We start from the raw sequence: 24947 nt of genomic DNA, 5'->3' as shown, positions 1-24947 counted from the left end.
AAAGACAATTTGGAAGAATATCTAAATTTGTGTAGCTTTTAAACATCAAAATGTCTATAAATGTACAGCCACATTATCCCATAGCCTACTATATTGGCAAGACCAGCTGAGGAAAGCAAATATTTCCAGTCACACTTCAAAATTTCAAGCAAATTTCAAGAAAACCACAATGTTAGAGCTGGCATTTATGACATTTTTTACACCATAATCCGACCATGAGTCCTTCTGCAAGTCATTTATTGTTGTAAATACTGTAACAAACATTCTGGCTCTGGTACAGGAATGTAGCTCCAATAGCTAGAACATCACAGAAAAAAAGCTAGCAAATAAATAAACATTGCTGCTGCTTTACAGAAATGGTATTTTTCTTGTATGTTTTTTTTTTTAATCTTTTGACACATTTAGAGTTAATGTTTCAGTTACATTCAAAATGAGTGCACTTATAAATACGTGTTAGCCAACCCTGCTGCCTGCCACCTGCTGCAAGTGCGTGTTTCCTTGGGAAGCTTTATGTGTCACGTTAGCGTACAATCCCTGACGGACCATGGAGGGATAACACCACACACCTAAAATCATCTTGTGCCCTAGCTGTGTGTGTGTGTGTGTCTGTGTGTGTGTATATATATACACACATACATACATATGAATGTTATTTCACACAATCCTACATTCCACTCACCACTCACTTTCTATTGACTGATGTGTGCCTATAGACCAACCCAAACACACAAAACCATTAGAAGTATATACCTTTACATAATTTTCTATATATTTAATCTATATGTGTATTTCATATATTAAGCTCGTTTTTTAACATGGAGTACATTGGTTGTTATCACACAAACCACACACACTAGAAGTGAGTAACGTTACAGCAGAATCATGTGGCTCCAGAGAAGCCCCTCTTAAAAGTTCCAAAATGGCTGCCATCGCCCCAAACCTCCTCAATATCAGTTTCACCACCGTAAAAAGTCCAGTAGTGGTAGTAAGGCCAAGATGAGTTTCATCGATGAGGACAGAAATTTGGAATAAGGAGTGGGTTTTCAAGTTGAGGAGAACAGTGATCTAGCCTCGGGGTGTAAAAATAGAACACAAGTCATGCCCACAATGTCCAATAGGAAACTAAAAGTCTGTCAGATCCAAAAAAGTTAGACAGGTACATTCTCAGAGAAACAGGAGGGGTCAGAGGAGATTGTGTTGAGTTCAAATGCTTTAGTAAATTGGAGAAAGGCATTTCCACAGATTCATCAAAAAACCCTTACTGTCCATATTTAGTAGCCTTCTTTAAATGAGTCATTAATCTGCATTGTAAGTGTCCACGCCATGAAGCGAACCCCTATTCAGAATGGTTTAGTTTTAAAAAGGAAGGATAGCATCCAGCTTCATCAAATAAAAACTTGAGAACAGAAAAGGAAAATACTGTTAAACTTTACAATAATCTTTCAATTATAATAGCAAACATCAATTCTGGTTGATGTCTGGCACAAAACACTTAACAACAGTTCTGTACCTTTTTCCTTTTAAGGACACTTACATTTACAGTTTATCGAATAAGCTTTGTTAAAATAATCTTGAATATTTTGAGCCTTAAAGGTGTAATTAGTAGAATATGGCCAGAATTCAAAGGTTACCCCTTAAGCCCAGGCTGCAGCATATCACCAGAGTAACCAACAACTGCTGCTCTTTGCTAGCTATCCTTGGCTGTAGCTAGCTACTGTTAGCTAATTGGCTCATGGTTGAGTTAATCATGTAGCCACTGTTTGTGTACTTAGTGACTTGTCGACTTTTATTTCAACCAAACCGAGATTTTGTTGGTGTGTTTAATTTTGTTTACACCAGGTTTGAGCAGATTGGGTTTTAAGTCGATTTCAAAGAGGTATTTAAGCTCTTCTTAATTCAGTAGTAGAACGAAACTTGATTTCAACTGGTGTATGGTTGTATTTTTCTGTTTAGTAGGGAAAATAGCTGCGACTCCAAGCTGCTATCTGAATGTCACCCCTTTTTTATCACCTCACTGTTGTTATATGAGACAGGAAGGGCAGGGACGAGCCGGTTATCATGTTAACGCCACATTCACGTTCACATTCTGTTGATAATGTTAGGTCAGGGTTACAAAAGAAAACAACGATTCAAGCCATACCATATAAGCCAAATTGCTCCTTTAGATGAAATAAGATTCTGGATTTTTATTCCCATCTTCCTCTGGTCCAAACAAACTGTCACTTGAGTTCACATGAAATTTGTAGATATTTTAGTTTACAAGCACATGAAGCACAATGGTTAGGATCATTTTTGTGACTGCAGTAATACAGCATACAAACCACCAATTTTATAAAACTTTTTTTTTTATCTGACCACTGCTCTCTTAGCATTTACCAATCAACTTGTTAATTAATTGGCATGAAAGACAACTTTTGATAACTTTCCACTCTTGCCCAGTAGGGACAACTCGAGCACTGACACAGTATTACTGTATTTATAAGGTTCATAATTGATGTCCTGGTAAATAGAAGTGCTTGCTTAACAAAAAAAACCCTCTTTGCTTTGCTTCCGTCTTTGAGACTCATGTTAGGTCTTCTCGTGTGATCTCAGCACTTTTACCTTCCACTCAAGACAGTAGATAATCAAACATCCACAAGTCCTCTTTTAGCCCGTTAAGTTTCTTCTACATTATTGTTGAACATTTTACACAACAGAACCTTCCTTTTTTTGAGGCAGCTGCTTTATTTCAAATTACTTCCCAACTTTGACTGGAGACCTTGATTACAATGTCCATTGTGACAGATTTCTCTGAGTTTCAAGTTAATTTGAGCTGATTTTGTTAAAGATGGGGAAAAGAAAAATCATTCCGCACTTCAAAAGTAATGCAAAGAATGGGATAAAACATATAGTAACACTGTCATTTAAAGGTACAGTCATGTTGTCATCCAGTTTTATGAGCACCATTCAAATTTGAAAAACAAGTTACGTTACTGTGTTATTTGTTGTGTAAATACACAATATTATTACATGACCCTAAAAATAATCATGTTTCAGATTTTAAAACCCACTGCACTTCTTTTGCGAGTTGAACCCCTGACCGGTTAGCATTGCAGGAACAGAGAAGTGACGTTTAGGGCAAAGTAAACTGCCTACAGCTGAGCTTTGGTGGACATGAAATTGTGTTATTGTAAATATTTCTGAGCCACTGCTCTTTTTTTCTATTCTTCTTGATGGTCAGATCAGTGACATGTATTACTTCTGAATGACTGCAGAGAAAAAGTCAGCTGAACTCAAAAAGTGTCATTTCATTCTGATCATCTATTTTGCATTCACGTTCAATGTTCCTCCTTCCTCCTGATAATGACTCTGTTAATATCATATTCATTCCAAAAATGACATATTGAGCTGGTAATACAATTCCCAATCACAAATGTGTGAATCAAATGATGCTACATATAAGAATGTTTATGGAAGAGGTCTTTGGTGATCATTCAAATCTCTGGCACATACTGAATTCATGGAAAGTTAAATAACACATCACATCATTTCACTGTTTCTTTACTTTTAAGTGTAAGTGTATTTTACATAATAAAGTGTGTTTACAGGTCATGGGTACTACTGCATGTGTAAACCAAAGCCTCTTGGTGTTTTATTTGATTGAGACCTTAAACTAGACATCCACATAAAAAAAAGATTGTCCAATTTAGTTTTTTTTAATTACGTATTTCCTAATTGAAATAGTTTCAGTCATTCTCTGTTCTGGAGAAGGATGTTCACACATTGATCTCATCTTGTCTCAACTACTGCAACTCCTCGTACACGACTCTCCCAAAATTCCCTCCATCACCTCCATCTCGAACAAAATGCCCCATTTCTTGGCTCTTAACTGCTTCCAACAAATGTGACCACAGCACCCCATTTTAGCTTCTGTACATTGGCTGCCCATGTCTTTAAAATATGTTAAAGCACTTTAAGTCTGGATTGGCACCTTCTTATATCTAAGAGCTGTTCTCCCCTTACGGCCAAATGTGCTGCCTGAAATCATCAGACAAAGCTGAAGGTGAAGATGCGTTTGCTGTAAGAGCCCAGAGTGTGGAATGCCCTGCCTGAGATCAGAGATCAGATGTGTAAACAGGACCCCATTTTAAATCATTCCTCAAAACAGTTCTATAAGCAGCTTTCAACCCCTCACCTCCATGCTTTCATCTTTTTTTTATTGAGGTTTTACTTATTTTTGTTTTTGCCACTGTAATATTTGATATGATGTATGAACAACACTTTGTGACTCTCATTCTAAAAGTTTTATATTAATAAAAAATATATTATTTCAAATGTAAGCCTCAAGTGATGTCACTCAGTCACAAGTTGCATTGTGGGTAATGTAGGCACCAGGAGGAAGAATGCATGGAAATAAAAAGGTGATATCTCTGGTTCTGCTTCATCAATTTTGATCATTACTTTTGAGCTGTCCATAATGAGTCCAACAGTATGATTAACAGAAGTGCAATGCTAGTCCAGTCTGTGTTTCAAAACCTGGTGGCCTACAATACCTACAATGCAACTAAGCCCCAGAGTGACATCACTGGAGATTAAAGGCAGCTTCTTCTGAAGACACGAAAGACTTTGTACAACTTTTTCCATATAAGCAGCAGCACTCCTCAAAGACCTGTTAATACACTTTAATGAGTAAAACTAGTGGTGTTACCTGTGATGGTTGCACCTGGGATTTCTTGGTCACTGTAAATGCTCAAACAGTGTTTGTGGCCATTATTTACCCTGAATGAAGAGAGTCAGACCTTAACATGATATTAGAGACAGGACTTAAATCATTATTTCCCCTATCTTATGAGTATGGTTGATCATATGATAAGAAACTGTTTTCTCATCAGCTCCTTTTGTAATTTTTAATCCCACCATATTTACCTGACGTCTTGATAAGTTCAGTATAGTGTCCATTTCCACAGCACTAATTCATCAGTACAACATTTCATGCCACACTCAGGCTCTGCTGCTCTCTGCATTTCACTCACTGGTTCTACTTGATCGTTATTTATATCACCAATCAGCTACTGTTAATAACAGTTAACACCTCCTTTACCAAACACTAAAAGCCATAGAGAGGCTAAAAGGGGGTTCCATTTCTCTTTCCAAGTAGATTTTTTTATGTAAAAAAAGACAGTAAGTTAACACCAATTAAAAAAACAGTTAAGTGGAAGCACGTGAGAGCAGCAGAGTGGTGAGCATGACATGACTGCTTTTGTTCACATGGAAATAGTGCTGTGGAAATGTATTCCTTGTATGTATGAGTGTTACTATATTTGCTTCCAGCAGTGTTTCATGTAAATCCTTTGGGCAGTGCATAGACCACAAAACCCAGTAAGAAAACTGACTATGCAAATGAACACCTTGTGGTATTTTATAGTCACAAAGTTCCCTTCAAATTATCCACATTGTCTAACCAGCAATGAACAGAACCTATATCTATGGGAGCCAAATCATGAAGCCTTTGTGCGCAGTACAACAGGTAAAGTGTGGTTGTACTTTCTCTGAAATCCATATACCATGTACTTATAAGCCTGTACTGTACTTAGACAAAGACAGGCTTCAAGTGACTAACATTCTATTCCTGCATCTTGGACAAACATCTTGAAGCAGGGACATCTTAGGTCATCAGGTTTGGTGTAACAAGCTCTCATGTGAGTCAGCTCTATGTTTGGACACACTGGTTGGACACCGGTCTGTGGTGTAAGAGGGGTATTAATATAATGGAGGATATTACATGCTGACTGGAGCTACTGCTAGTGCTATGTACAGAGGATACAAAAAAAAACTTTAAAAAAAACTGAATGGAAACACAACAACTACTGTAAGAACCCACTACAGTAGTGTTGTAAAGCTTTCCTGGTAGAACTGTGACATGCAAAATGGAGCTGCAGCGTTGACTCTTCAGAAATGCAGCAAACGTGTGTGGAATGTGACGAGGGGGGTGTGTGCTCACACACTCATTTGTAAGCAAGATTCACATACTCGCTTTTGTGGAGAACTCCGCGTTGTGCAAGGACCATCAAAGTCCACAATCAGGTTCCAGTTTTTATCTCTTAGAAATAAACGTGTGTGAAGTTTCCATTTTTTTCATCAGAAATAAAATTAAGAGGATTTTGAGGCACTACTAGCCTCTTAAAATGCATGATTTGTAAACATAATTGTACCTTTAGCCAATGTACAAAAACCAATCTTTTCATCAGTATAGATGGATAATGTGGGTTTCTATGTTGTTCTGTGTTGTGCACTTGAAGATGAGGCTGCGCAACAGAGCAATACTGCAAACAACTTACAACAGTCCATCAGCTGTGGATAGAAAGGTACAGGATGAGTGCTGGGCTGAGTGGGTCGGCTTGGGGAGCGACAGTTGATTGAGTTGAGGAGGTTTAAAGGGTCTGTGAGTTCAGGGCTTTGACTTGTTAAATGTAAGCAGGCTGTTCCTGGGCCGTCAGCAGGCGGTACATGGCTGCAGGCATCGTCTTCATGTGGATCTGACAAACAGAACAAAGCATTAAATTCACTGAATTATTAAAGTAAATGTCTCTGAAGATCATGTGCCAAAAGCAAACAGTCAGTGTTGCTAGCCCAAGGCATCCCACAGAACACTAGTAACTGTCATTAGCTCCTCTTCGTAACACCATGATACTGTTCAATTCTCAATAAAGTAGAGCAGCCAAACTGACATCTGCAAATGACAGAGGTGGATAAAATCTGACAAAATCTGAATCTGGCCGCTACAATACAATACAAATGATAATGCACTTGATATGAAAATTCGGTAAAGATTTTCTAAAGCATTGTGCTGTAGGAAACCTCAGGAAAATGTTAATGTTAATCCTCTTGGCAGGCAATTTCATGGCAGTCTGCTCTTTAGATTTTAAAGTATGGGCTGGTGTTACTCTTTCTTATTGTCACCAAATCTTGTGAAAGCACCAGTGACATAGGGTTGGATTTTTGGAAGCATCTAGTAAATGTTCAGAAAAGGGAATGATTTCCCTTCCGCTAACTGCCACTAACTATAGTTGCTGTTAGCTAGTTAGCTTAGTTAGTTCAGTTGGCTCACTTAGCCATGCAGTAAGCTTAGGGTGCTATATTGAGAAAAGAAAGACCCAGGCTAGCTGCTTAGCATGCTAACTTCAGTAGATATCTCTGCAAAACATTACATAGATGTGTGTACACCCTGGACAAGTCGCCAGCTCATTGCAGCTCCCCTTTGGGATTCAGTATCTTGCTCAAGGACACTTCGACATGCAGTTCAGCTCAGCCCAGCCCGGGGAGTGGGGATTTGAACCAGCGACCTTCCGATCACTAGCCAACCTGCTCTACCCGCTAAGCTCTTACAAACTCAAACTGCAACTTTAAAATGCAAGGTCACAAATCCTATGAACAGACTTCCCTGCCCTGTCTCAGCCACTCAGTCCCACGCCCACTGAATTGAATTTCTCACAAATAAAAAGTTTCGGTTTGAAAAAATAAAAAGGCTCAGTAGTTTCCTAAAACAGCTGGACACTAGGGATGTAATGATGTACAGAATGTTGCAATATTGTCGTGGGACTATACCATTTATCATGTGGCGTGAAGTTCATGGAATCTAAAAAGGGAAATCAGTATAATCCTTGTCTTATTATCCTTGTCATTGTATTGTTCTGTTTGAACAGCAGAGAGCACAGGCATACCACTCATGAAGACAGACCTGCCCTTCTCCACCTCTGATTGCTTAGCTTTGTTTTTTTTGTTCTCAATGCTTGACTTAAACTATTATTTTAAACAGATGCTCCGGTGTCAAACTTTTTTTTGCAGTGTTTGAGCAGTAGTAACACTCCGATCTCCTCACTCATTTTCTGGAGCCGGTTTTTGCTTCAAGAGTGACTCTAGACTTGTTAGGTGCTTCTCCACCATCCGCCCTGTCTGCTTCGCCTAAAGAGACAGAAGACACTGCAGCTGCTCCAGCCAGGCGGTGTGTTTACCAGAGGGGAAACTATGGCTCACAATCCGCTTACTTTAGTTTTTATATAGCGATAAACATGATACTGTATCAGAGATTATATTGTACCGTGAGCTTTTGGTATCATTAAAACTATGGTGTCCAGTAGGGACTGGACATCATAGTTTTAATGAAATGTTACTCAAATGTGGAAATAATTTTGTTGGGGATCGTTCTGTTAGTGGTGTATATGTGACGATCCCTAATTTCTCTCTTCTTCTAAAAGACAAGATGTTGTTTTCGTTACCTTACCCTGCACTTGGGTTTTTGTACATCTGGCTTCGTAGTGCATGCTTAAGTACAGTATTTACCCTGGTTAACTGTGTCCCTTTATCGTTCAGTAAATTAAGATGTATGAAATATGAGTCATCAATTAAAATGGCTGAAGCTAAGTACAATCAAACACATGTTTTGAACTCTTCTGACCTTGGATTGTACATAGAGAGGTCAGGATGTAGTCTTAAAGTTTGCATTAAGTGTAGAGCTGCTTACACTGGGTGAACTGGTATATACTTTTGGGTGCCATGTAGCTGCCACAGCTGTTTATAACCAAGCAAACTGCAGTTTGAAGTCCTTGGTGTTAAGTTTTTAGGTGACATTTAAAGCTGCTTCTTCTGCATAGTAACTGAACTGTGGCATTCACTGCTAATAACTCTAAAAATCATATACCCATACAGTGCACAAATCCATATGATAACCGCAGCTTATTTTCCTGTCGTTCCTTAAATTAGTAAGAGCATCCAAACATGTAATTTGCATGCATTAACTTCAAAAAGTCTGATCCAGATCTCAGTGTTCGCTATGTCTATATCCATTTCAACGTCTCACCTCTCCCACAGCATTGGACAGGATGTGGACAATTCTTTCATGAGGCGTGGCAACCACGCTCTGGCTGTTTATCTCAATAATGCGGTGGCCCACTCTGACACCGCCCCGTTCAGCGATGCCCCCACGCATAAGGCTACAGATCTGTCGAACAGACGATTTAATTCTGTTACATGACATGACAGATGATGATACAAATATCGCTTAAGCAATTTAACAAATATCATTTCACATAAAATCAGAGCAGAACCACAGGGCTACCGACAATTCCATTCTGGACGCTGAAGCCCAGCTGGTAGCGCAGGTCTGGTCGTCTGATGAGTACAGTGGTGACGGGGGGACATCTGACAATGTTGAGCTTGATCCGAGACTGGTTTTTCAGACCCTACATAAAGAAAGCATATAAACAGTGAAATGTCAGGAGGTGCACATCACTACATCATCATACATATGATAAGATGCCACTGGTGGTTTTGGTAGAAAATGCCAGCGCTGATCCTACACTGGCTTCCCACCAACAAACACAACCTCTTTTACAGAGGCCTAAAACAGGTCCTACTCTCCCTAAAAGTTTTCATCCCAATTGCAAGTTGCCCTTTTATTCTACAATTCTATAGAAAATAAATGATAAGCAACACCTTACGGTCTTGACAGATGACCGTTTTGCAGTACCTCAGGGTCAGTGCTAAGTCCTGTTTTATTTTCCTGATAGATGCTCCTTCTGAGCATAGAATTTGCTGGCATAGAATGTTATGTAATTATTATCATTAGTGCAGTGCCCGTAAGAAAAATGTATTCCTATAGAAAAGTGGGAGGTTAAGTAGCTTTTTCATGGATGGCCAAATGAGGCTGTGTTTGAAGGTGGGACGTCAGAGATATTTAGGTTTGTTGTGAAATCCGATATTCCAGGGTATAATTGGCCGTTTTTGACTATTCTTGATTTTGCCATTATATTTCCCCTTAAAAATTATTTACTTGGTGTCATTATTTTCAGCACAACCTCACATGTGTGACTGTACAGTTATTTTTTCATTTTGACAAACTGTATTAACACAATGGACCTAAAATCAGTAGAAAGAGTAGAAAAAGTTAGATTTTTTTACTGTGAAAACCACAAATATGTTTAACAAACCATTTTTTATTACTTATAATGCAAATATAAATTGTCGTTTGCTAAATATGTGCATACATTTTTCAAATTTACAAAGTTACATTTAAATGCAGGCAATGCTCATTCAGCAGTTTCCTAATTGTTTTGACTCATTAAACAAAAACCCGACTCCACTACACACTAAACACACTACACCAAACTCTACATAACACACTAACTACACACTCCAAACACGCTAAATGTCACAAATCTCTCAACTCTCAATACACCGTTTTGACCGTTTCTTCCTGCACCAAACACAAAGCAAACGTGCCTCGAGCCGCTGCAGGTATAAATCTGCTTGTTTCTTAAGGTGGGGGGGTCGCGGTGGGCTCTGCCGTGATTGGCTCCGGTGGACAATGCTTGCGAATTTGTAAAGCATTTATGAAATAATTTATTAACGGTATCATTGCAGTCCAAACTAATGTGAAGTCGCACACGCTTGAACCACGCAGCAGCCATGTTGAAAATCTCAGGTCAGTCTGATCCTGATCCGCAGAGATATTTGAGGCATACACACACACACAGACAGAGATTCCTTGCTTTTATAGAGAGATTATTATTATTATTATTTTCGTTTTGCTGACAATACACAGTTTCTATAAGGACTGTCTACCTAATATCGAAAAACTAGACGGTGAATAATTTTCTTCAAGACAAAGCAAACTGGCTGGTTTTAACTGGCTGTTTTCCGAGCAGGTACTGAAATCAACTGCGTTTGCGCCATTCAAATGTTCAATCCTAACTTAATTTTTGCCACAATAAGCTAGTTCAGTCTTGTTTTTAGCTAGCTGAAAAGCTACTACAAGAACAGTAACTGTCCTGCTTTGTTGATTGTTGTGGTCTCTGTAGACAAAAGTTGAAGAAACACATTTTTCGGCTTGGAAAAACAATGCTTACATTTTCTGTTTTCACGTTGTATTGTATGAAGCTAGAACAGTCTCAATATCATTCACAAGTAAATGCAGAGGGATTTATATCCGCAAAGCTGGATTCGTATCTGTGCCAGAGTAATTTGTATCCGTAAAGTTGGATCCGTATCTGTGCCCCTAATTTGCAACTTGTATATCATCATTTGTTCATCAACATATTATTTTTCAGTGGAAATATATTTGTGAATTTCCACCTATTTGTGTGGATACTTTTGAGACTCTTCTACCGTGCTGTTTCACACAAAAACCACAAATGCAGGGCGCAGGTGACTCATAAAATGTCACTTGACTCGTGTCTCGTAAAACACAATTCACAAATAAATGCAGAGTGATTTATATCTGTAAATTTGAATCCGTGTCTGCGCCAAACAGATTTGTATCTGTATCTGTGCCATCTAACTTGTATATCATCATTTGCGTATCAATTTAGTATTGCTGTGGATCTTTTTGAGACTGTTTTTGTGCACTGTTTTGGGTCACACAATTCACAACTCGTGTGTGTCTTCCAGTAGATGGCGCTAATGCAACATTGGTAGACGCTGTTATACTAAACAGAAGAAGAAGAAGAAGACCAAATCAAGTGCTGCCACTGGTTGCCTGCTTGACGAAGGGGCAGCAGCAGCATGGCTAGCTAACTAGCTGCTTCCATGCTGCTATATTCACACTTTATTAATTATGAAAAGTCAGTCAGAGCCATAAAGTAACGTTAGCGGACAAGACGAGTAGACTGCAGCTGAGCACCTCCGGAGAGGGCAGAGCTGCGAGCTGCAGAGATGGTGTCGGAGCTGAGTGCTTGGATAAGAAATGACACAGAACTCCAGGTGTTACACTTGGAGTTCTGTGTCATCTATCAATATAGCAGCATGGAAGCTGCTGCTGCCCCTTCATCAAGCAGGCAACCAGTGGCAGCACTTTAGCATTAGCGCCACCTACTGGAAGACATACACGAGTTGTGAATTGTGTGACCCAAACCGGCATGGAAAACCAGTCTCAAAAAGATCCACAGCAAAAGATGGAGATTCACAAATATATTTACACTGAAAAATATTAAATTGATATGCAAATGATTATATACAACTTAGATGGCACAGATACAGATACAAATCTGTTTGGCGCAGACACGGATTCAGATTTACAGATATAAATCACTCTGCAGTTATTTGTGAAGTCAAGTGACATTTTACGAGTCACCTGCGCCCTGCATTTGTGGTTTTTGTGTGAAACAGCATGGTAGAAGAGTCTCAAAAGTATCCGAAAAAATAGTTGGAAATTCACAAATATATTTCCACTGGAAAATAATACGTTGATGAAAAAATGATGATATACAAGTTGCAAATTAGAGGCACAGATACCGATCCAACTTTACAGATACAAATTCCTCTGCATTTACTTGTGAATAATATTGAGACTGACTCCATAATATTGCACTTTGTCACTTTTTTGATAGATTTTGCTTGTATATACCCTATAATGTTTGTTATGTTTTCTGTATTGTGGAAACACAAGCAAGCTCAATGTACAGTCAACCACAGCCAGCTGTGACATCCACATACCTTGATGATGCTCTGGCAGGTGGACAGTGGCAGTCCCACTAGGCTGGTCCCATTAATGGACATGATCTGGTCTCCTATGTTCAGTCTGCCAGATCTCTCAGCAGGCCCAGCATGCATCATGCTGGCAATGATAACAGTGGGCAGGATGGAGCCCCACCCACTCTCCACAATGACCACACCCAGAATCTCCCCCTTCGCTTTTTCTATGAACACCTGGGGTCAAGGCAGGCAGAAACAAGACAAAACCATTTCAAAGTTGTATCAAATATGGCCTTTCACTTTGTTTAACAATTCTACACATCATAAAGTAAAAACTTATCGAATTATTACAGTGTAATTTTAGTGGTTATTTCATTGTACAGATTCATTGTAAATGTGACTTTAATATGGCAGTTCTGAGCAGCAACACTGTAAGAACAAATAGCTGTAGTAAAGAAAATGATAATGCCTTGTTTTTATTTTAAGCAGTACAAGACTTTAATCCAATTTTTTTGAATGATTCACAGTCAAACAGAGTCCTACTGACATCTTTGCAGTTTTCAGACTTGGAGAAGTGGATGAGGTCATCATTGTACATGTCCTGAGTGTTGAGCAGGTCGCTGTATTCCTTCTGGCTCAGGTCCTCAGGGTTTATGCCATTGGCCCGTAAGAATTCCTGATAAGCCACACTGAAGGCCTGCCCAATGGACTGGGCAATCAACTGGGCCTAGAGGACAGTATAGGCAGGGGGAGAAATTGGTCCACTCAAGTTCAAGTTCTTTTTAATGAATTGTAGTCAATTTCACAGCTGGTTGAACTGTCTAAATTAACATTGCAGAGATGGATGTATGCATCTTGACCCTTATGAAGAGCAAAGACATACTGTACATTACTGCTGTTGGACTCACATCCTCAGACTCAAATACGTGGCAAATCATCTTGTACTGGCGCTTGCTATCTTGACCCGGGTCTGAGGCCTCCACATTCTCCTGAGAGTCAGGTCGAGGCATCCTGCGGCGGGCCATCAGAACCACAATGTTGCCTATGTCGGCAATGTAGGAGATGGTCCGCAAAGGATGATCCATCATGGTCTCCTGGTAGTCAGAGAACTATAACTTATCATCTAAAGCTGGGGTAAGAAACCAAACTAAACAACCAAATACACCAACTTTAACAGCCAAATATGTAGGATATTCCTGAAAGGGTTAGAACAAAACAAGGTATGGACTCATGCAAAAAAAAAGAAAAAAGAATCCCAATTAAATGAACATTGAACACCCATTAATGTATAAGTCAGCAACTGTTAGCCCATGAAAGGTTATGCATACCACTCACATAACTGTAACAGTAATGGATAACATTCATTTCAGGAGCTTCTTATCTTTACTAGATACACATTTCACAGTATGTGCATGGACAGAAGATTTAAATTGATGTTGCAGCTGTTTTTCTACTTACAAATTCAGCCATTAGATGTGTGGCCTGCTTTATTTCCTAACCCCTTGTCAAACTGCAGAGCTCACTTTTAACTCTTTTGGCACAGATCTTGTAATATTAAAATTGCAGTTGATATGAGGGTCCCCTTGAGATGACACCAACATGCACTACACCTGTGTGTTTGTATGTCAGTCAGAGTGAGTACCTGGGAGTCAGCGTTGAGCACTTTGATTCTCTGGGTGGAGATGAAGAGATCCACCTCTGTCATGGGTTGAGGCTCACCCTCGGAGGCCTACTCACACACACACAAACACACACAACCCCACAAAGCACTATAAGACACACATTAATGAAGCTGCCCGGGCTCGAATCTGACCTGTGGCCCTTTGCTGCAGCTCACCCCCCACCAAAGAAAAGAAAATGCTAACGTCATGCTACTTGGAGCTTGATGTCTCCTATACAGGAGTGAAGAGAACTAATGCACAATATCAACGCTGAATATATTATGCATTCATATAAAAATCCATTCTACCCGAGTTGCTGACTGAAACTATAAAATCGTATTATTGTATTAATTTTACTGTGATGCTGATACATGTTCAGGTGGAACCAATTTTAACTGTTATTATTCTGTAAGGTTATTGAATCACCATGAACACATCATATTGTATAAGAAAATGATCAAACATAATGAGTCAGTATATAAAATCAAGTAAATAATGATTAGTTACATGTAATGGTGGAGAAGAATTGTAAAAAATGTAGTATAAAGATGTTGTGCTTAGGTAAAGTACAAATAATAATAATAATAATAATAATAATAATGCACTGATTATAATAATAATAACTTTCCACCATTGGAAAAAGCTCTTAAAATGACAGTCAATTTAATTGACATTTCTTTTTTATACACATGTTAGATTTATGTCAGATTAAAATGCACAATAACACTGTTCGAATTGGGACTATTTGAAACTGCGACTTTTTGCCTAGCATCATTATCTGGTCAGATCAGTTTGTCTGACTCTTTGGTTAATGGCCAGATATATCCCCATCAGCCTTAGCTGTACTTTGTGTCTCTTAGCATGTAAGACAACTTGTAGATTGATCAATTAATAGTTAATTGTGTATGGTATAGTGTAGTCAAACGCTTTATGGTGGTAACATTAAAGTCATACATTGGCAGTGTAGCTCATTTGATGCCTAATGTTAGCTTTTTACTTCTGGTAGTCTCAAAAGCATTCATTTTCAGCAGTAATCCAGAATACAACTGAGAATTCCCACTGGCCTTTTGTTGAGGGAACCAGTTAGCTGGGTTAGCTTAAACATTACCTACATCACATCAGCATGTTATCACAGTGAACATGTTAGCATTCTGTCATTAGCATTGATGTTAAATAACTGCAGTGAGTAATTACACAGAGCATGGCTTTACATGTATTTTCACATCTAAGACCCACAGCTAGACACACAGATAATTTGACATTGCATTATCACCTGAATCTTAGGTTAGCAAACAAGTCAACTGGATTATTAAGTACAGTCATACATCACAACAAACAGTCTCAGCAGCAGAGAAAACACACACAACAAACCCAGTTAGGCCTCACAGTGTCAGAACGATTATAGCCGTTTCCTGCATCCAGCAAACAGGATTCCTTTATCGCCAACTGTTAACCAGTTTGACAAAAACTATGGTGTTCCAGATTATAGTAGCATCAAAATGTCTGATGTGGAACTAAAAAAGAAATGGTGAGGGGGGAGGGACCAAAACAATGAACATTGCTTCAGATACTACAGAGCTGGTTGCTGGATTCAGGAAAATGCCAACAATTGATCAGAGTGACGGAAGAGGTAATAAAGGATAGGACAGTGATATACACTGACAGACATAGGAAGACACAAAGAGCCAAGCAGAGGAACAACAGAAGCAGTGCTAGGCATTTGGAGGACGAGACGGATATGTAGGTACTGCACCTTCTTTTTGTTCTGGGCTAATTTCTGGGCCGTCTGCCAGGCATGGAATAAAGCAGACAGGAGAGTAATGGGTTAGAGCAGTGCACAGGAGAGTGAGAGACTGCCTGGATCACAAAAAGGGGGGAAGGGACAGGCTGTTCAGTCTATATCACATAATACTCATAGTGTAGTGCCATTGTGTTTGCACTGTGTTTGTTCTATCGTTCACCTTAAAGAGGTGTGTTTGTACGGATGAAGTGAATATGTGTCTCATGAACATCATAACCGATGTGGATGTCTTAAGCCGGGGTTTGGGTTAAACATGGTGTGAACCTGCTGGTTTCATTTCAGTCATACAAAACATGAACCTGTGTCTATCAGGCAGCACAGATTCACTCTGACTTCCAGCATCCAAGAGCAGCCAAATTGCCAGAATAAACTTCTGCAAAACACAGACACTTGCACATTAGTACATGCCTCACACCTTCACTCCACAATGGCAATTCTACAATACGTGTCATGTCCAAGTGGCATCGGGGCAGTACCAAAACTGCAGTTCTTCAAATGGTCACTTGAGGCTGCCTATAAAAGCGATCCCCATTAGACCTCATGTTAAAATGTCCAACTTTACAGTAGAAATACGCATGTTTATAGCCTGGTACAACAATATGGATTTGGTCTCTATAGCTCATTTCATCACTCATGACACATGTACTGGGAGTGCATTTTTTATGTAACACCCCCTGTGAGCTTCTTTTTCCTCTTCAGAAAAGTATAGGTGATGTTACGGTCATGTCCATCATTTTGACAATGGTCAAATCACGTTCACTTATAAAACATCTCTCTCTCAAAAAATGTTGTCGTACTATGATATAAAATGAAATGGGTAATACAAGGACCTCATATTAGATTTCTAATATTACATTTCCTATTATTTTCATTTGTGCATATCCTTATTGTTTAACCCACTCCGTTTCCCAAAGATTGCCTTCAGTTTGTTTAAGTACATTTCATTGCAAGATTTTAATTATTTGTTAAGTTCAGGGTCATATTTATGCTACTACATTGTAAACAGTCATACATGCCCATAATGATAAAGGCTAAAAGTGGGTGCTACTGAACTTTAAACTGCTGTCTACTAGTTGTAATTTCTCCTTTGCAGGGTTGTAAGACAGTTACATCACAGTCTCTCCTAGAAGCAAGGTGCAAAATTAACGTTTTTGTCCATTGGCTAGTGAATCTTCAAATCATACCAGAACCTCAACAAAAAACATTTGATTTAACTGCTGGTGAGTGAAGCATATCCACCAGCCCCTTGCATTCTTAACTAGCATTTTGACAATAATGCAGAGGAAAAGTCCTTCTGCTGCTGAAAGTCACTGTAGGAAGCTTCATCACTAACTCACAGTACTGCTCTGAGCAGGACTACATGTAAGCTTTCAGCACAATTCCTAGAAGTAATTTTAATATGCTTGATGAATACAGGGTCCATGTAGTCAGACACATCCAGCCCAGCAGAGGCTAAAACATAACTCATGCCAAATTCATGATGAATGATGCACCACATTTGGTCCTATACAGGGGAAACTTGAAAAATTAGAATATCGTGCAAAGGTTCATTTATTTCAGTAATTCAACTTAAATGGTGAAACTAATACATTATATAGACTCATTACATGCAAAGTGAGATATTTCAAACCGCTGATGGTTATGGCTTACAGCTTATGAAAACCCCAAATTCAAAATCTCAGAAAATTTGAATATTGTGAAAAGGTTCATTATTGTAGGCTCAAAGTGTCACACTCTAATCAGCTTATTATTCCAAAACACCTGCAAATGGTTCCTGAGCCTTTAAATGGTCTCTCAGTCCAGTTCAGTAGAATTCACAATCATGGGGAAGACTGCTGACCTGACAGTTATGCAGAAAACCATAATTGACACCCTCCATAAGCAGGGAAATCCTGAAAAGGGTAACTGCAAAAGAAGTTGGATGTTCTCAAAGTGCTGTATCGAAGAACATTAATAGAAAGTTAAGTGGAAGGGAAAAGTGTAGAAGAAAAAGGAGCACAAGCAGCAGGGATGACCGCAGCTTGGAGAGGATTGCCAGGAAAAGGCCGTTCAAAGGTTTGGGGGAGCTTCACAAGGAGTGGATTGAGGCTGGAGTCAGCGCATCAAGACCCACCACACGCAGACTGATCCTGAACATGGGCTTCAAATGTCGTACTCCTCTTGTCAAGCTGCTCCTGAACAACCAGCAATGTCAGAAGCATCTTACCTGGGCTAAAGAAAAAAAGAACTGGTCTGTTGCACAGTGGTCCAAAGTCCTCTTTTCTGATGAGAGCAAATGCTGCATCTCATTTGGAAACCAAGGTCCCAGAGTCTGGAGGAAGAATGGAGAGGCACACAATCCAAGATGCTTGAAGTCCAGTGTGAAGTTTCCACAGTCTGTGTTGATTTGGGGAGCCATGTCATCTGCTGGTGTTGGTCCACTGTGCTTTATTAAGTCCAGAGTCAATGCAGCCATCTACTAGGACATTATAGAGCACTTCATGCTTCCTTTAGCAGACAAGCTTTCTGGAGATGCTGACTTCATTTTCCAGCAAGACTTGGCACCTGCCCACCCTGCCAAAAGTACCAAAACCTGGTTCAATGACCATGGGATTACTGTGCTTGATTGGACAGCAAACTCGTCTGACCTGAACCCCATAGAGAATCTATGGGGCATTGCCAAGAGAAAGATGAGAGACATGGGACCAAACAATGCAAAAGAGCTGAAGGCCGCCATTGAAGCATCCTTGTCTTCCATAATAACTAAGCAGTGCCACGCGGCATTAAGGCAGTAATTCATGCAAAAGGGGCACAAACAAGTACTGAGTACATATGCATCATTATACTTTTCAGAGGGCCGACATTTCTGTATCTAAAATCCTTTTTTATTGATTTCATGTAATTTTCTAATTTTCTGAGATTTTGAAATCGGGGTTTTCATAAACTGTAAGCAATAATCATCAAAATTATCACAAATAAAGGCTTGAAATATCTCACTTTGCATGTAATGAGTCTATATAATATATTAGTTTCACCTTTTAAGTTGAATTACTGAAATAAATGAACTTTTGCATGACACTTACATTTTTCAAGTTTCACCTGTATATCATACTGGTGCGATGTTTGAGTATTTGGTAGAAATGAACGGACCAGCACACAGCAGAAAATGCTAACACTCTGCCATAATTAGCCTGCACTAGGTGGCTGTGCAGCTGCAGGGTCATGATTCATTTAGTAACTTACACATAGTAAATGTGTGGAGAGGTGGTGTTTCATTGGATTATCACAATGCTTAGTGTGCTGAACAATCCAGTTTACAGCAGTCAGTCTGGATGTTCCCAGATTACTATCTCAAAATTAACATGGAGGGCAGGCTGAGAAGCTACAGGGAGGAGCCCTGTCATCCTCTGACTGGCCCTCAGCAGAATCGGGGAGTTTATCTCTTCAGGCCACTATCTGGCAGTAGAACATTCCTGCCATCGTAGCCCAGTTTCAGTGAACACACACTGGAGTGTTCATTCTCTGTTCAATATAAAATGATACGTGCTTTTGACAGCCTTTTGACATGTCACCATAGAATAGGTATGACAAAAGCCGAGTCTTTTTGCATGAGCTGTCCTCTACCAGCAGGGGTCTCTGTGGGTTTGGCTTAAGGACAGAGTGAGACACTGACTCTCAATGCTCTGTACAGCACAGTCTTCTTTCTGATGACATTCACTTGCACAGAGATGTTTGAGGATGACATATTCAAAGAGTGTTCAAAGTCCATCAAGTTAGTCAACCCACTCAATCAGAAAACCTGTGCCTTCTGAAAGAATTTCAAAATGTCACTTTAATTGGACATTTTAGAAATCAGTGTCAAAACATAATTTGAAAGTATATTGGTTGGTAGATATGGACATGTTTAGGAGTGTCACAGTTAATGTCATACAGGGGGAACATTGATATAACTCTCCCGGGAGAAACTGATACCACACTGAGATGACCTTTGCAAGGTGAATTATTTCATTAGTTGTTTTGGACTGTGGAACTATTTGGTAATTTGCCTTCCACTTCTTAACTATTAATCACAACACAAGCCTTTAGTTTTCTGACGGTTGCAGTTGAAGTTTAACATATATCACATATCATATCATAAGTTATCTAAGTTGTCTAAGCTATAAATGCAACAATATGATGCCAATAAATATCTATCTAAAATAAAACATTGATATTTACCTATAATATATTTGCAATATTGCATATACTTGTAAATAAGTATATCCAAATTAAATCAAATACAATTACATGCAGTTCACAAATAGACTGTTACACATAAAACACAAAATACAGAAAAAAAAGATCAAAACAGAGAAGAAAACAATTTTAGGAAGGTATGGGTTTTACAGTCAGAGTTTAATTATTCAACTGTAAGCTGGTGAAAATAGATGCTTCAGTCTCAGTATAAAGGTGTCTTTGGTGTTTGCCTCTCTGAGGTAATGTGGTAAATTATTCCACAGATCGTGGAGCTTGAATTGAAAATGCTCTGTGGAGTTCTTATTAAACTTCAGGATAGTTAGATAACCGCATCCTCTAATCTGAGTGTGAAGTTGGGAATGTAGAGCCGGAGAAATTTGAAGTAATCCATGAAGAGTTCGGTAGGTAATCAGCAGCAATTTGTAGTCGGACCTCAATGGAATGGGGAGCTAGTGAGGTGAGAAAATAATTTGTGGTATGTGTTAAAATGTTTTGCTTAATAGCAAATTCAAATGGCTGCACTTCCGACTTTTTTGTTATGGAGTGGGGAAAGATATAAGAATGGTGTCTTACAAAAGAGGAGTCTGGAAGAGATCAATGCACGGATGAGAATTGTTCTTCCGCGGGGCAAGATCTGGTAATGTGGCAGAGGTGATCTCACTGATGTGTTTTTAAAATGAAAGTGATAAGTCAAAAGTGAATGATGTAATAGGAAGAGGGTTTTTGGATGTAACTGACGTATTTGGTGGATATTTGCTTAGCAAAGACTGTCAAGCTCAGATGACTGAAATGAAGCCATTGAAACTAGTTTGGCTAACCAGTGAGACATATCCTTGTTAGCTCTAACCAGTCACACTTTATTATTATAAATTTTTTGCATCTTGCATGTATGGTGCAATATGGCACATGCAGCAGTGATGTTGCAAATCCACTGCTGGTTGACGGTCTCCATGAAGAACATGTCTAATTCATCTTTCAAGAACACCCTCTGTAATTTATGTTCCCTTACAAATGAAAGTCATTTCTGTAATTTCAGCCAATCTGGGGTAATACACCTTAACAATATGAACATAACTAAATATCAAATATAATGACCAAGAGATTACTTAAGATCTTTCAATAATGCCGATTGTGGACATGAGTTAATCTGCATATCATCTGAAGGCCTGTAAGAGAAGCTTTTTTACATATACTTGCAAGGAAAAAATTAAAACGCAAGTTAAACACGTTTTTGACACAGATGTCTTTATGTTGTCTCCATAATATTGCAAGCAGAAGACGACGACTAAATTAGTAGGACTGGCTCTATACCAGTGTCTGTGTGTGTGTGTGTGTGTGTGAATAGCTGAATGTGATGGGTGTTTAACACAGGCTGAAAAATGCTGCAACATTGAGCTAATGACAGAATCGGTTGGAGGGTGGGTGCACTGAGGACAGGAGGACCCTGGTCATGTGACAGGACAGGAGTGAGGGGGGTGAAACAGTCACAGACGAACACATCACCACTACAATAACAACAGTATTTATCCATAGCCCTTCACTGAGTCAACTCTGTTAGAAGATGCACATTCTAAATATCAGGCATTAGTTTATATCAGTTTATACACTAACCAATTAAAAGTCACTCTTTGTAGTGTAAATGGCAGACACGTATACAATCTAACTGTATTTAAATGTGCAAGGGTTAACATGGCTCTGTCACCTAGAGAGATGAGCTCCAATCAGTCAAAACTGAAGCCGCAAGCTATGAAAGAGAATTTACCCTTGGGATAGTTAAGTCTAAGTCTAAGCAGCAGTGAATGGGATTTGGTGGCATTTGTGGCACCGTATATGGTTGGGGCAGAAAATGCTTTGGTAGACATATCCCTAACCTGGGCCTGAAGGGATCAGGCCAAAGCTTATTTGAGATAGTGGCCATGTTCTTTTGACCGATCTTGCTCATTTGAATAGGAATGTGTATCCTAGTCCCACAAGACTGTGTACCCAATTTCGTGTTGATTGAAAATGTACTTTTATTTTTAAGTTTATGCTAATTAGCATAAAATCTATCATGGCTTACCCATATGGAAATATGTACACATTACAAATGTGTAATATGAAATGTCACAAAAATGTTTACCATCAAATGTATTATCAAGAATAAATTTAAAATCATGGCAAAGACATTGTTTTGAATATGTTTACATACTACTGTACATAAGACAGACAGACAACAGGTCTAATACTGTAAATCTGCTAACTTCAGACCAGCATCTGCCGACACTACAGGACTGTGAATAAGTGTATACTTGTGCTTTCACCTTGATGCGGCTGACAGCCTCCTGTGCCTGCATCATTCGGATGTTCTTGGATGGTGTCTTATCTGACAGCAGCTGGGTGGAGCCCAGGTAGTTGGCTGCGAAGATGATCCCATCAATCAGGTCCTCTGGGTCACATGGGCCTGGGACTGGAGGGAGGGAGGGATTCAGTCTCACATTTTCCCCCTCCCACTTTGAGATTAATAAACTGTACTAATCTATATTTAGTGACAACAGTTGATAGTTACCAGTTGGGAGAATGAGGTGAACTTACAACTGCTGTATGTGACATATTTTTTATTAAAATAAGTATTAAATAGCTCTGTATTCCAACAATAATCACTGTTATAGTGTTTGGTCAGTAATCTAAGTCTATCCTCCCCTCCCATTCAATAAAAGAAAAAACACATTTTCTGGTATCCCTGCCTACTTTAAACAATCACACCAGAGAATGTACGTATGTGCAGAGAGCAGCATCCTTCTGTTTGCCGCTATGACCGGTGATTACTGCTGTACGTTCACCTGATGACATAAAGAGGAGTGCTAACTTCAAAATGGACAGGAAGTTAGCTAAAATAACCGCAACACCCACAACTTTTATTTTCCCTGGGGAGGCGCTTCATAGCACCCGAGGATGAAGCACTCACCTTCTACATATGTGGGGAAGGATGCAAGGCTTTTCCTGGACTATTAAAAAAGAGAGTAGAATACATTATTTCAACTTGGTGTGCAAAAGTTACATAACGCAGTGAAAATACTGAAAAGTAAAATGCTGAGCACACCTCTTTACTAGAGGGAGAGGATTCAAAGCTGTCATCCTGCAACAGATGTCTGCTGGATGACTCTGCTCCTGGAGGAGTGGATGACTCTGCTCCTGGAGGAGACGGCGAGCCTGAACCAAGAGACTGCAGGGAGAGTAACAAAAAGCAGAATACAATCTGTTACTTGAGATCTTTCAGTCAGAACACCACTTTAACACAAATGTAACAAGCGTTGCCAAATAAACACAAAATAAACCACCCAAAAATGATCTGTCTCATTCTCTTATGGAAATTAAAATGGAATGTTTATTATTGTTTTGTATTGTGGTTACTTTTGCCTTTTATTGTTCTAAATTTGTTAAATGATTTTTGAAGTGCACTTGTATTGTGGAATGTGAACAGCACCTGATTATTCAAAGGCACACTTGACTGATTCTGATGCGTTTAGCAACATGCTAAACACGTAGTTTGCCCCTTCTTGTTATTGAGGTAAATTGTTAATACAGTGGAGTCAATCCTTGTATCCGGATGTGCACTGGAGTCTTAGTTCAGTTTTTTTGTCAAATTATGCGACGCAGCATAATCCATTCTCATTGTTTAACTTTCCTTTGTACCCTGTCTAGATGAAGAGGTGAGCTTTCTTACTGCAGGCTGGTCATTACAAATGTGAAGCTATATCATGCGGCTATGACTTCAAATGTCAGTTCATACTACACTATATGTACATTACCATAACAGGACCAGATCTGTTCCTCCTTTTCACTGAGGAACAGGTCTGTGGTCCTTTGCTGCAGGGCAGGGAGCATCTTAGCACTGAAGAGTACAATGTGAGCCATGCAGGTATGCCTTGTATATAATCTTCTGGCATTAGCAGGTGCCACTGTTGACCCAACAGCAATACATAAGTTAAATGAATAGAAGCTAGATGTCTGCAAAGGATGCCTCTTTTGCTCAGGCTCAGGTTTTTTAATTGATGGTCTAACAGCTAAATATAAATCAACTGACATGACACAATGACATTTTGGAAAGCCTAAAGGGGAAAAAAAGTTTAATTTGATGCTTGTCAAAATGATGTGAACTCAGAACAAAGGTTATCAATTGTGCACGCACCCTTTTTGTGCAAATTGTGTGCAAGTGTGAAAGAACACTGAGAGCCTATTAAAAGCCAACAAAGGGCAGAAAGACAAGACCACTCACATCAAAGCAGGCACTCCACACCGTCGACGCCAACAGCATTAGTAACACAACACAACTCATCTGATCTCGCTCGGAGTCTGAACGTGTCGGACAGCAGAAACACAAACACACAAACTGTGATGAGGTGAGCTGAAAGGGTACACCGATACCTCGACAGGACAGATGGCAGCTCAGAGGCAAAACATCACAACACTTCACCTCTGTGGGACAGAGGCTCCCACATGTCCTTAACACAGAAACATAGACCAGCAGGAATCTAGTAGACTACAGCATAGACAAACTGGAGGCTTTATCTCTGTTATACTAGGCTGTTCTAATCTATCTTCTCCATTTTGTTCAACTCCTTGATTTTTTATCATGGAATGGAATGGTTCAAAACACACTCTTCTTGCTTCCCCCTGCTCACATCGCTCCATGCTGGGAGATTTCTGTCTCCATCTGAATACTGAAAGAGGACTTTAAAAATTCAACAGTAACATGCAGCAGATTTAAAACCTGGATACATGGATACAACTGAAAGTATTTGTATAGATAGATACCGACAGAGTGTGAAAAACATGAACTAGAA

General features: G+C 39.3%; 1 protein-coding gene across 1 annotated transcript in view; it reads right to left on the bottom strand.

The window, feature by feature from the left end:
- Positions 1–220: 220 nt before the first annotated feature.
- apba1a (amyloid beta (A4) precursor protein-binding, family A, member 1a) overlaps positions 221–24947 on the bottom strand; it is a 66828-nt gene continuing 42101 nt past the window's right edge. The window contains exons 3-13 of the mRNA XM_030416922.1: positions 23204–23326; positions 23069–23108; positions 22425–22570; positions 15862–15894; positions 14090–14176; positions 13356–13541; positions 12995–13174; positions 12469–12681; positions 9099–9218; positions 8837–8977; positions 221–6515 (exon numbers count right to left, since the gene is read on the bottom strand). Of these exons, the coding sequence (XP_030272782.1) occupies positions 6444–6515; positions 8837–8977; positions 9099–9218; positions 12469–12681; positions 12995–13174; positions 13356–13541; positions 14090–14176; positions 15862–15894; positions 22425–22570; positions 23069–23108; positions 23204–23326 (1341 nt within the window). The 3' untranslated portion in view covers positions 221–6443. The remainder of the gene's footprint in view (positions 6516–8836; positions 8978–9098; positions 9219–12468; positions 12682–12994; positions 13175–13355; positions 13542–14089; positions 14177–15861; positions 15895–22424; positions 22571–23068; positions 23109–23203; positions 23327–24947) is intronic.

Source organism: Sparus aurata, chromosome 5 (assembly GCF_900880675.1).
Source record: "Sparus aurata chromosome 5, fSpaAur1.1, whole genome shotgun sequence".
In the NCBI taxonomy this organism is placed as follows: domain Eukaryota; kingdom Metazoa; phylum Chordata; class Actinopteri; order Spariformes; family Sparidae; genus Sparus; species Sparus aurata.
This window is presented reverse-complemented; position numbering and strand designations above follow the sequence as displayed.